The sequence below is a fragment of the Triplophysa dalaica genome, chromosome 20, assembly GCF_015846415.1.
Source record: "Triplophysa dalaica isolate WHDGS20190420 chromosome 20, ASM1584641v1, whole genome shotgun sequence".
NCBI classification, from domain to species: Eukaryota; Metazoa; Chordata; class Actinopteri; order Cypriniformes; family Nemacheilidae; genus Triplophysa; species Triplophysa dalaica.
This window is the reverse complement of record NC_079561.1, coordinates 5,106,547-5,118,217: the sequence shown is the minus strand read 5'-3', so window position 1 is coordinate 5,118,217 and position 11,671 is coordinate 5,106,547. Positions and strand designations below refer to the sequence as shown.

Here is an 11,671-nt window from a genome sequence, read left to right as displayed (position 1 = left end):
TTTCTACTATAAAAAGCAGTTTAATTATTTTGCATATAAAAAAACAATAAAAACAAAATGAACCAACAAAACTACAGAGACGGTTGAAGGGTTGTGTGGAACTAGTCATCCGTGATGGTAAAAAAGTACTAAAAATTACATTTGATCGTAAACATAGCGGACGCGTAATGTTAAGTCCAGATGCTGGGATGAATACTGTTAACACGTATCGCTTCTCGTGTGGTTGGATCCATGCATTAGCCTATGGCACGACAGTCTATGGCAGATTACCTCCATAAGAAGCAGCGGAAGGTCAGCTGTATCTCTCTACAGGTCAGGCAGATGAGAATGGAAATCATAGCAGCAAGGCAGTGAGTTATTACTGGATCCACGTGAACCTCACAGGAATGCACTTACATTTAGCATCAAAAGTCCATAAGACACGAAACTATGAACTAAAAGTGACGTACGGCTTCCACTGAAGTGGTATGGAACAGTTCTCTCGAAGCCACACCAGAGCGGACGCTAAGCTTGGCGATCGTGGTAGTTTCAGGCCTCCTGGAAGACAACGAGTCATATGAGGCCTGCTCTGTGTCAAACGTTTCTCTCCTCGTACCTCGACACGTGATTGCTTGCATACACACCAAGGCCACTGATACACACCCTGGAAACAGTTCTGGAATGTTCTCAAATCATCCAACGTTTTGCGTCTTTTCATCCATTAAAAACAAAACAAAGCTAAAACAAAGACAGCTATATACTGCTATTCGTACAGGTGTCTGCTTGTATTCCTGGGTATATTCGTCAAGACACTTTGTTAATTATATATGTAAATATATATAAAATCAATCTGTGCAAGGCGTAAGACAATCATTGTAAGCGTTGTTCTCTGAGATAACAGTATAGAAATAAAAGCCATTTTCTTGTATCTCGCATATGTACGCACACACTCGCTCTCTCACACACACCTGCCGAGGCATATTATTCCTCAGCCGTATGACATAACACACAATCTGAATCCCCCTCCCTTATTATTACACATAAACACTTGGCGATTTCGCTTTCCCAAAAGAAACTTCCTTGTTCTCTATACAATTCATACAAAAATAAACTTGAAACAAAACGAACTGAAAAAAATCCCAAATTGTTGTTGGCAACCGGTTGAGCACAGAGGTAGCGGCTTAACCGGGGAGGCGTTAGAAACTAGGTGAGTTTTTGTATTACCGAAAGAAAAAAAATATACGTGTAGAAAATGCTTTTCGTTGTTGACCAGAAGAATAAAATATAATACTGCAATCACATACAAAAATTGTCCTTCATTTTTCTTTTCTTTTTTACATTTTGTACAATGTTCCTTTCTCTCGTGTGGCTCTTCCTCTGACGTGTAAAGGCATAAGGGTCTGCTGCGTCCGGCCTCTCTAAGCCAGCGGGTCGCTCATGTCGTCGTCGCCCGCAGCTGACAGCAGCTCTTTCTTCTCATCTGTGCTGGCCAGAGAGTTACGGCTGTTATGTGCGCCCATGTATAGTGTGGCGTACACGGGGTTGGTGAAGTTCGTGGGCTGTGAGAGAGAACGCACGTAGGTCGTGACTATCATTCTACATTGGTCACATTTTCAACGTGGCTTATATAAGCGTACCTTATCAGGATCTAGAGCGAATTCAGAGTCCAACAGCTCCCCTGCGTCATCGTCAGGCTCTCCTTCATAAATCTTATAAGCCGGGTTTCCGATCTCGACGTTCATGGCGCCGTTGGTCATCCTCTGGTGCTGGAATCCTTTAGCACTGTGGACACAAACAAACTGGAGTGAGAAGTTAAGTCTTTAGCCGAGTCTCCGCAACACCCTTTGCAGGCTGAGCCATGTCACAAACACAAGACACATCCACCAGGGTCTCTCCTGCCATAGAAACACACACAACAAGGAGCCATGACGCTTTGTGGCACCATCCATTTGCTTTCGAGTGGCGACTGCCAACCAGAGTGAGCGACTCTGCGGGGTTTTTGAGAAAGCTGGATATCCGCAAGACATGGTCCAGGGGGGCCAATGGGGTGCCAAACACTTCAAAGCACAGCGACACTGCTCTCACGGACAAACGGATAGAGACGGCACACGTCTACGGGATGGCGAGTGAAGAAGGGTGGGGGACAGAACGAGAGGCGCTGCTGCGTCTTGCAGCAACCGGTTGATCTATTGTACGTGTCGGTTAATAGATCCCTGTGTTGAACCGGTAAAAATCACGACAGGATCAGGCAGGAGAGTGAAAGAAAGAAGAGAATGAAGGAGATGATGGACTAGAACGGAACCCTGCTGTTATAGAGACAGTTACCGCGAACATCTGGAGCCGGGCTTGCCCTGCCTCACAGACCTGAGAGACAGAAAGATGCAGTTTAACACTCAGACAGACAGAGAGCGTAATAATAGATGGGTGTGAAGTCAGGGGTCTTCAACGGGGGTTTGAGTCCCCTAGGGGATCTAAATGGTACTGCAGGGAGTCTCTCACTTGAATTGAGGAGAGAGACATTTTGCTAAACTTCTTTGGTCTCTCATGGAAGAAAGTCAGTAATACAGTTTTAAATCATAGTTCAACTGATTCAACTTCAACCAAAGTGTAAGCCAAGATGTTTTCCAGCTATTCAGCTAAACGTTGCATTGTAGTCGGATATTAAAATGTATTATATAAATATATCAAGACCCCTGCTGCTCTAAAGACAAATGAAGAAAATGACAAGGAAAAGATCTGATCAATGCAGTAAAAGGTATTCGAGAAGCCCGAGTTGCTCTTGAGATGCACTCACCCGCTCATTCTCTTCTTGTACCACAAGATGGCGGCGACAACTAACAGAGCCAATAAGAGCAGCAACATCACCGGGATGACCACAGACGGAGTACCTACACACAGAGAGACGTGAATTATTTCAGAATTAAGGGATAAGACACAAAACGAGAGAGAGTACAGGCTAAAACACACTACAAGACTTTTGCTCAGATTTTCAGTCTGGACTTGTTACAGAAAGTCTGATTTGATCAGTTAGAGTTTCTATCTGAAACTTTTTTTAAATGTCTAGTATAAAAAAATCTGTTCAGATTTTAAAAGTCTTGTAATGTATGCCATCCATACGATAGATAAACTTACTTCCAGAGTTCGGGGTCTGAGACGGGGAGGCTCTATCACGACAACGGAAACCTTCCCAGCCTGAATGACACCTTTAAAACAAAACACAGATTTTAAAGCATTCGTGATATCCAAACTGCATTTTTGATTGAAGGTAACTGGACAATGATATCATAATAGTGTTATATGAATCCGTAATAACTAGACGTTTAGACTGCCATGAATGTCTTGAGTTTATTTCTTACTTGCACTTTGGCAGTAAAGTAGCGGGGTCTACAGAGCACTGGCCCTCGATGCAGAAGTTCTCACAGGTTAAGCAAGACCGCTGCTGTCTGTTATCAGCACATCTACCATTAAAAACAGAAATACATTCACAACATTACAAACGGCACAAAAACATTTCAAAACCCACATTCGAAGACCGTCGAGAGTGCTGGTACCCACAGGCACGTAATTCCTCCATTGCGCATAGGTTCGCATTTCCCCTCGCCGCAGTATTCACACATGTTCAGCTGACACTGTGAGCCAAAGAACGCCTCGGGACAGCGGCAAAATTTAGTGCCGTTGTTCATCTGCATGCAAACGCCTCCGTTCTTACAGTAGTCTTTACATCCACCTGCCAAACACAGAGACACGATTTTACTATATTCAAATCACGAGGGAACGATTGAGGCTTCCACTCCTGATGTTCAAATCGAAGGACTTTCTTTAATCCTGAGGACTGAAACTCACTGTACTGGCACTGGTCACCCAGGAAGCCGTCTGGGCAGCGGCAGATGGCCTGGTTGCCCTGGTTGACGGTGCAGTTGCCTCCGTTCTGGCAGTAGTTTTGACAGGTGTGCAGGTCACATCTGGACCCAGTGAAGCCGGGTTGACAGCGACAGGTAGGAGCACCTGAAGAGAGATGACATTACATTTATGTGGTAGTTGAAGACATAAATCTGCAGCCCAAAAACGCAAACCTATGAATTCACAAGCAATTTCTTTTTCAAATATGCGCTCCAGAATCATAAACCAGCAGATTAGTGTATTTGTGTGTATCTGTGTGTATCTGTGTGTACCTGTGCGATGTGATGGCGAGCAGGTTCCTCCGTTCAGACAGTGATCTCTGCATCTGTTGATCTCACAGCGTTCTCCACTGTAACTGCTGGGGCAGCGGCACTTGGGTTGGTTCCATGAGTTCAGATCACAGGTGCCGCCATTCTGACACTGTATGTTGCAGGAAGGCGCTGTAGGAAAACACATTTTTTTTTAATTTGCTCTTTCAAACATGTTTACTCCATTATTTCAGTCTGTCATTAGTTTTAAACTGATTATGTTGTAGAAGCAGTTCGGGGGTCTTACTGAAGGGGGACTGGGTGGCTGGGGGCACCTCCACACAAGTGCCATTGTCAGAGATGTGGTTATTGGGACAAGTGCATACCGGCCCGCTTGGACTGAGCAGACATAACCATTCACACTTCTTCCTGTCACATGGGTTAGTCACTGCAATAAAAAAACATACAGATTTAGAGTCTCATATGTTCACCTTAAAAAAATGAATCCTATCCAGACCCGAACACACTCACTCTCAGGCTGTTTGTAGCGATGGTAGAGAACTATATCAGTAGCATGGTTCATTCCCATTTCCTGGTTCTCTGCGGGACCTTTGCCAAACTTGTTAACACGGAAAAGCACGTTTTTGGAGTAAGTGACTCCGTAAATGTCATCCTCAAATATATCAATGCTGAACGGGTGGAGAAGATCTGCAAGCCGAAAAATAAGAAGCATGATGAAAACATGCACTGAAACAAAGCAGGTTGTTTTTCTAGAGCTCAATGTTTTTCGGTCAATACACTACACAAATATTGCATCGTTCCTGTATGGCCTTCAGTAAAAACATTTCACTGAACTGTTTTTGATGTTGGATACAGCCACAACGGGATCAGAGCCATCCAGACGCACACTGCCGATGATGGAGAGCTTGACGTCTGCCCAATACAGACGTTCATTGAAGTAGTCCACCGCAAGACCTGTCTCGCAACACACACGTACGTTAACCTTCCAATCTCGTCTTCATACAATGATGTTACAAGCATCATACGCATTTTATATGGTGTATCATCGATCAGACCTGTAGGCCATTGGATGTTCTCATGGACCAGAGTTTGTCTGAGAGTCCCGTCCATGGATGCGGTCTCAATCTTTGGGTGATTTCCCCAGTCCGTCCAGTACATAGTTCTGAAAAATGAAATGAATATCATTATCACAACAAACAAGTAGGAAGTAAAATATCAAGTCAAAAACTAATCTTAAAGGAAAAGTTCACAATTGAAATGAACATGTTGTTATTGTTTACAGATAAGCCCCGCCCTCTTGTTTTTGGACCTGTATGACTTTCTTTCTTCTGCAAAACACAAAAGAAGCTATTTAGAAAAATGTTGTTTATAGAAAACCATTGGTGCCCATTGACTTGCATTGGTTTTGTGTCCATACAATAGAAGTCATTGGGGGACCAACGGTTTTCGGTTACCATCATTTTTCAAAATATCGTCATTTGTGTTTTGCAGAAGAAAGAAAGTCGTACAGTTTTGAAATGACAACAAGGTCAGTAAATAATGAGTTTTTTTATTTTGTAAGTTAACTATTCCTTTGAATAGCTACAACAATCATGGAAAATTGCGAAATGCATATTGAAAGTAGTGATAAAGAAATACACAAGATACTGTAATCTAGAGAGTTCTTCACATTCCCAAAGCAAACAAATGCCACAGTTTAAAAGCGAAAGGATAATTTGAATCCATTCAACAACAATAAAACAACAAAAACAGCCAATAGATAGCAGGAACACAGTCAGAAACACACATTAGATCACACAAATGGTTCCTACCCTCTCTGTGGATCCACTACTATAGCGTAAGGCTCGTCGATCATGCCAGAGATCAGCGTCTTCCTGTGCTGGCCCGAAATCTGAGCAACCTCGATGACATCACGACCCGAATCGGTCCAGTAGAGGTTACCGGCCACCCAGTCCACAGCGATGCCACGCGGCATCTTTAATCCTGGAATCTACAGAGGCCACATGGAAAATTTTGACTGGGGATCCCAAAATGTTTGAAGCTTGTTAGGAAAAGGGACTCACATCGAGGTGGGTGACGGTCCCCTCGCTTTGCCTTTTGTTACGGTGTGAGTTTGAAGAGGGACCTGATGATGAAGATGGAGTCGGCAGCTGGTACCAGGAGATGTTGGAGGTGTGCCAGTTGGTCCAGAAAATGCGATTGGTCTTGACGTGCAGATCCATGGTGTCGATGCGTATGTTGGAGTCGCCCTGGAAGGTCTGCTCGTAAAACAGCCTTCCAGTGAGACTGCGGATCTCATTGTCGTTTGCGATGTAGAGCACCTGCTTGTTGATGTTTAAACCTGGAGATGATAGGAAAATAGAAAGTTCCTTACTCAAGACCTTACATAAGAGGCATATCTGATCTTAAATCCGTTCAGCTTGAGAAATGCGATTTAAAGAATAAAAACAGCACGCACTGTCAGCTTTGCATGTGTTGTTCATCCTGCTGAAGTACTTGTGGCAACTGCACTTGTAAGAGCCCTTGGTGTTGTTGCACATGTGAGAACATATACCAAACTGTTTGCATTCATTTTTATCTGAAACAACAACAGATTACAGTTTATATCATTACATTTACATTTACATTTAGGCATTTGGCAGACGCTTTTATCCAAAGCGACTTACATTGCTTTATCCTATACATTTTACATAGCTATTTGCAATCTGGGATCGAACCCACAACCTTGCGCTGTTAACGCAATGCTCTTACCACTGAGCTACAGGAAAGCTCGCAGAACACACAAGAAGATATTTTGAAGAATGTTGGTCACCAGCATCCACTCCCTTGCACTGGTTTTGTGTCCATAGAGTAGAAGTGAAGGGTGCCGGCGCTGTTTGGCTACCAACATTCTTCAAAATATCTTCTTTTGTGTTTTGCGGAAGAAAGAAAGTCATACAGGTTGAAAATGACAAGAGGTTGAGCAAATAATAGAATGTTCCTTTTTGGGTGTACTGTCCCTTTAAGGTCTTAACAGTTAAAGTTTAATATTCACATTGTGAATGACTATTTCACACAAATAAAGCCGTCTATTTATATTCCCAAACTTTTTCATTCCAGGACCCACCTAGACGGGTAAAATCTATCTCGAGACCCAGAAAAATATTTTTTATGTAAATATGTGGAGCAAATACACAGTCATCCTCTTAAAATAGAGTAGGATTTATTTCTCTACATAGAATAAATTAAATTTAAGATGAAATACTAAATAATCTTATGGTAAAATATCAAAAAATATTGTCATTTAACAGCCAAGTGACTTTCCACGACCCACCTCATGCCACTGTCCCACAGTTTGAAAAGCCCTGCTTTATAGCACGACAGATGGTGTGTGTTTTTTACCTTCACAGATGTTGTGCGTGACGCTCTGGAAGCCTGCTTTACAGGAGCAAAATGTGTCTGTGCCGTTGACTACGCAGTGAGCTTCATCGCCATCTCCACACAGAGATTTATTACTCTTACAGTCGTTCAGCATGGTGTCTAAAAACACAACCACACATGACGTCAGCTCAAGAAACATCTCAAAATAAACTAAGTGCCAGGAAAAGACCAACTCACCTGTCTTGCATTCGATCTCATCTGAGCCGTAATCGTCACAGTCATTGAAGAAGTTGCAGCGCAGGCTAGAGCTGATGCATTTGCCGTTGCTGCACTGGAACTGGTCTTTATCGCATGTGGGCGTGTGCACTTCTGTAGGAACAATTCACAGGACAGTCATGAAAACAACAGCACGATTGGTGTCAAACAAAATCACTTTAGCCGGTCAGAGCGGAAGACTCACCGCAGTTGAGCTCATCTGAATTGTCACCGCAGTTGTCCACGCCATCGCACCGCTTGCCACTCCAGAGACACACGCGGTTATTTTGACAACGGAAATTTCTCGTGGGTGGGCATGTGAAGTTTTCTAAAATACGGAAAGAAACGAAGTTGAACCGTGTGCTGCGGTGCTCTAAAATCTGTGTCTCCTTTCAATAAACTTGGGTGAAAATATGAATGGGTTAAACAAATGAACTGACATCAAGTCGCCTTACAAACGAATTTAGCACAACTAAAAATGACAGGTAGCGTGTTCTTACTGCACTCGTCTGGGTTCTCATCAGAGTTGTCCCCGCAGTCGTCCTCTCCATCGCACTTCCAGGACAGAGGCTTACACAATGTGTTATTACACTGGTACTCATCATGGGGGCAGTGTCGCACCACTGACACATAAGAGGAGAAGAACACAGATGTGAGATGTCTTATGAAACACTTTAGGAAACAACTAGGTAGAATAATTTATGCTCCATGACTGACCCAACAATATTTCAGAAAGACATATAGAGACAAACAAATGCACACTTACCCGAAATATCACAACCTTCCTCATCGCTGCCATCGATGCAGTCAGCATCAGCATCACAGCGCCAGCGCAGAGAGATGCAATGATTGCTCTTACACTGGAACTGATCCTCATCACACTTCAGATCACAGCCATTCTAAAACACACACACAGATCGTGATCATATACTAATCCTTGCTTTAGTCCATACAAGAAATGGCTTATTATTGAAATTAAAAAATGCTCTGTATTTATAGATGCTATGCCCGTTTGCAGTACCTCATCAGATCCATCTGAGCAGTCGTGATCTCCATCACACTTCCATCTTCCAGCAATACAACGTCCATTTGTGCAGGCGAACTCACTTTCTGAACACTGACGGGGCACTGAGAGCAAAAGATTGACAAACCAATCATTTATAAAAGAAAAAAGCACACCAAAGCAGCACATATAATAGACTATAATGACAGAAGGTAACGTCAAAGGTGGAAACAAAGGGTTAAATCTGCAGACAAGGGAGTCGCTTTTTAAATTCACACACACAAACACAGAGATCATGGATTCTTCATGTAGGATCCTCACACCCATTGGCCAATAAATTGTCATGATTTTTTAAATAATTTCAAAGAGATTTCTAGCCAAACGTCCAACTTAAACACAAAGAATGAATCAGATTTTATCCACGATCTGCAATTCTAACAACAGCCTTTAACATGTAACACTACAATTTCACCACTAGGGGGCAGAATATCCAATTAACCAATTCTGTAGCGAACTCAAACAGAAGGTGAGGAAGATGAAAAGACAGGAGAGGGAGGGCTGGGATAGGTGGTTTGGAAGGAGAAGACACCTACCTCTGAGCCAGGCCAATGTGTCAGTGTGAAATGAAGAATAAAGACAAGATGACGTGAGATGCAGCAGTGAGCAATGCGAGTGAGCCATGACATAGGACAGTACAATTACCCACAGACACATGATCACACATCAGAATAAATCACCGGATTCAGCGCGTCCATTGGCGCAGGTACTTACCACACTTCTCCTCGTCTGAATTATCTCCACAGTCATTATCATAGTCACACTGCCAGCGGCCGGGCACGCAGCGGTTGTTCTTACAGCGGAATTGATATGGCTCGCATGTTCTCTCATCTAGCACAGAAACAAAGAGAAGGTCAATCATCCGAACATACTTTGAGAAGAAGTCAACATCTGGAATGGAGAGAACATGGCGTACCACACTCCTCTTTGGGCTCATCCGATGCATCGCCGCAATCGTCCTCTCCATCACACGTCCAGCGAGACGGGATGCAGCGTCCTGAGTCCTTACAGCGAAACTCGTCCACGCCACACTTCATCTGGGCTGTAGAAACAAGCGTTTCAGTGACCTTCTCTAAAAATATGTGGAAAAAAGTAAACAGTTCCAAAAAGATGGTTCTTACTGCAGTTGGCCGGTTCGTCCGAACCGTCTACGCAATCGTAGTCTCTATCGCAGACCCAGACGCGCGGTATGCAGCGTTTAGTGATGGCACACTGGAACTGGTTGGAAGCGCAGGTCACCTCAGCTACAACAAACCAACACATAACAGCCAATCAGACCGCAGGTTTTAAGAAAAAATTCATTGTGTGTTGCAGGAAGCCAAGAACTAGTACTCACGACAGTCCTTCTCATCTTCTCCCTGGCCGCAGTTGTTCTGACCGTTACAGCGCAAGATTCCAGGAATACAGCGACTGGGATGAGAACACTTAAACTGACTGGGCAGACAAACATGGATCTCTATAGAGAAAGGTTAGAAAATGTTTAGATTAGGAAACAGTGAAATAACCAACATAATTGAATTATTTAAATAATATTACAGCTGTCTCAGCTATTAAATAATCATTATTTGACCTAATTGCAATGATTTCAGTTAACCAGAATTATTGTGTACTTTCAGAGGAAACGGGGTTCAGTCTCTCCAGCACATTTACATCCTTGCTCTGCACTTACTTTTACATTCAGATGATATTTCTACATCATTTGAATCATATCTGCTTTGAATGTTTGTGTGTTAATCCGTTTTTAAAGATTTTTCCGTACAATTTGAAACCGATGACACCATTCTCATATCTCAGTTTTAGTTATGTTTAGTTGTGGTCGCTTCGGCAATTGTTTTGGTTATTAAAGAAATTAATCGTAATGACTTTGTTATACTTGACAAAGTTGCAAAACAGACAAGTAATCGCCATAATCTCAGTTATTTATTAGACAGTTAATCGCCATATTTGGACTTACTTTATAGACAATCACCATAATTGCAATTATTTATTTGCAGTTAATCACCATTTTTTGCAATTATTTATTAGACAAGTAATCACCATAATCCCAATTATTTATTAGATAATCAATCAGCATAATGGCGGTTATGGCGATTACTTGTCTAATAAATAATTACGATTATGCTGATAATTGTCTGATAAACAATTGCAATTATGCTGATTGATCATCTAATAAATAACTGGGATTATGGCAATTACTTATGAGGCAATTAATCGCAATTCTTTTTCAGACAAGTCATCAACATAATTGCAATTATTCGGCATAATCACAATTATTTATTACACAATGAATCGCCAGTCAAATTTAACAATCTTGACAGCCCAAAATAATATGTAAGCCAGAAAAAAGATGCATGGTAATCATTACTTTATTGGTTATAAACGCTATAATAAACGGTATAACATGTTAACTTGTGAGAAAAATATTTAATTGGATATCATACCACAGTTGGCTTCATCAGAACTGTCCTGGCAATCGTTGTCTCCATCACAGATGTAAGCCGGGTTGGTACAGAAACCCGTGCCGCACTGGAACTGGCCAGGTCTGCATTTAAACTCAGCTAAAACCCAAGAACACAGAATGAGAGGTCAGATATGACATCAGAAAGTGTTCATGGTGAATGTCTTTAAAAGTCACGATACATACGACAATCACTAGGCTCATCCGAGCGATCTCCGCAGTCATCCTCAGTGTCACACTTCCACCAGAAGGGAATGCACTTATCGTTCTTACAGACGAACTACAGTCAGAGAAAGAGATAAAGAGTTCAGATAAACCTCACAAAACTCTCCAGAACAATCCCAGATCATTTATCTAATCTTTCTGTACCAGACTTCACCATCCCTGAGC

At 42.3% G+C, this 11,671-nt stretch overlaps 1 protein-coding gene across 1 annotated transcript in view; it reads right to left on the bottom strand.

Annotated features, from left to right (window-relative positions):
* The window catches only part of lrp1ab (low density lipoprotein receptor-related protein 1Ab), an 84,478-nt gene continuing 72,807 nt past the window's right edge, over window positions 1-11,671 (bottom strand). Inside the window, exons 63-89 of the mRNA XM_056732791.1 lie at window positions 11,468-11,561; window positions 11,265-11,381; window positions 10,160-10,279; window positions 9,945-10,067; window positions 9,740-9,865; window positions 9,538-9,654; window positions 8,785-8,891; window positions 8,530-8,662; window positions 8,264-8,386; window positions 7,969-8,091; window positions 7,746-7,877; window positions 7,530-7,667; window positions 6,607-6,726; window positions 6,212-6,489; window positions 5,960-6,138; window positions 5,204-5,310; window positions 4,983-5,102; window positions 4,659-4,835; window positions 4,435-4,575; window positions 4,152-4,319; window positions 3,823-3,984; window positions 3,535-3,706; window positions 3,336-3,437; window positions 3,112-3,182; window positions 2,774-2,867; window positions 1,617-1,761; window positions 1-1,538 (exon numbers count right to left, since the gene is read on the bottom strand). Coding sequence (XP_056588769.1) covers window positions 1,398-1,538; window positions 1,617-1,761; window positions 2,774-2,867; window positions 3,112-3,182; window positions 3,336-3,437; window positions 3,535-3,706; window positions 3,823-3,984; window positions 4,152-4,319; window positions 4,435-4,575; window positions 4,659-4,835; window positions 4,983-5,102; window positions 5,204-5,310; window positions 5,960-6,138; window positions 6,212-6,489; window positions 6,607-6,726; window positions 7,530-7,667; window positions 7,746-7,877; window positions 7,969-8,091; window positions 8,264-8,386; window positions 8,530-8,662; window positions 8,785-8,891; window positions 9,538-9,654; window positions 9,740-9,865; window positions 9,945-10,067; window positions 10,160-10,279; window positions 11,265-11,381; window positions 11,468-11,561 — 3,630 coding nt within the window. The 3' untranslated portion in view covers window positions 1-1,397. The remainder of the gene's footprint in view (window positions 1,539-1,616; window positions 1,762-2,773; window positions 2,868-3,111; window positions 3,183-3,335; window positions 3,438-3,534; window positions 3,707-3,822; window positions 3,985-4,151; window positions 4,320-4,434; window positions 4,576-4,658; window positions 4,836-4,982; window positions 5,103-5,203; window positions 5,311-5,959; window positions 6,139-6,211; window positions 6,490-6,606; window positions 6,727-7,529; window positions 7,668-7,745; window positions 7,878-7,968; window positions 8,092-8,263; window positions 8,387-8,529; window positions 8,663-8,784; window positions 8,892-9,537; window positions 9,655-9,739; window positions 9,866-9,944; window positions 10,068-10,159; window positions 10,280-11,264; window positions 11,382-11,467; window positions 11,562-11,671) is intronic.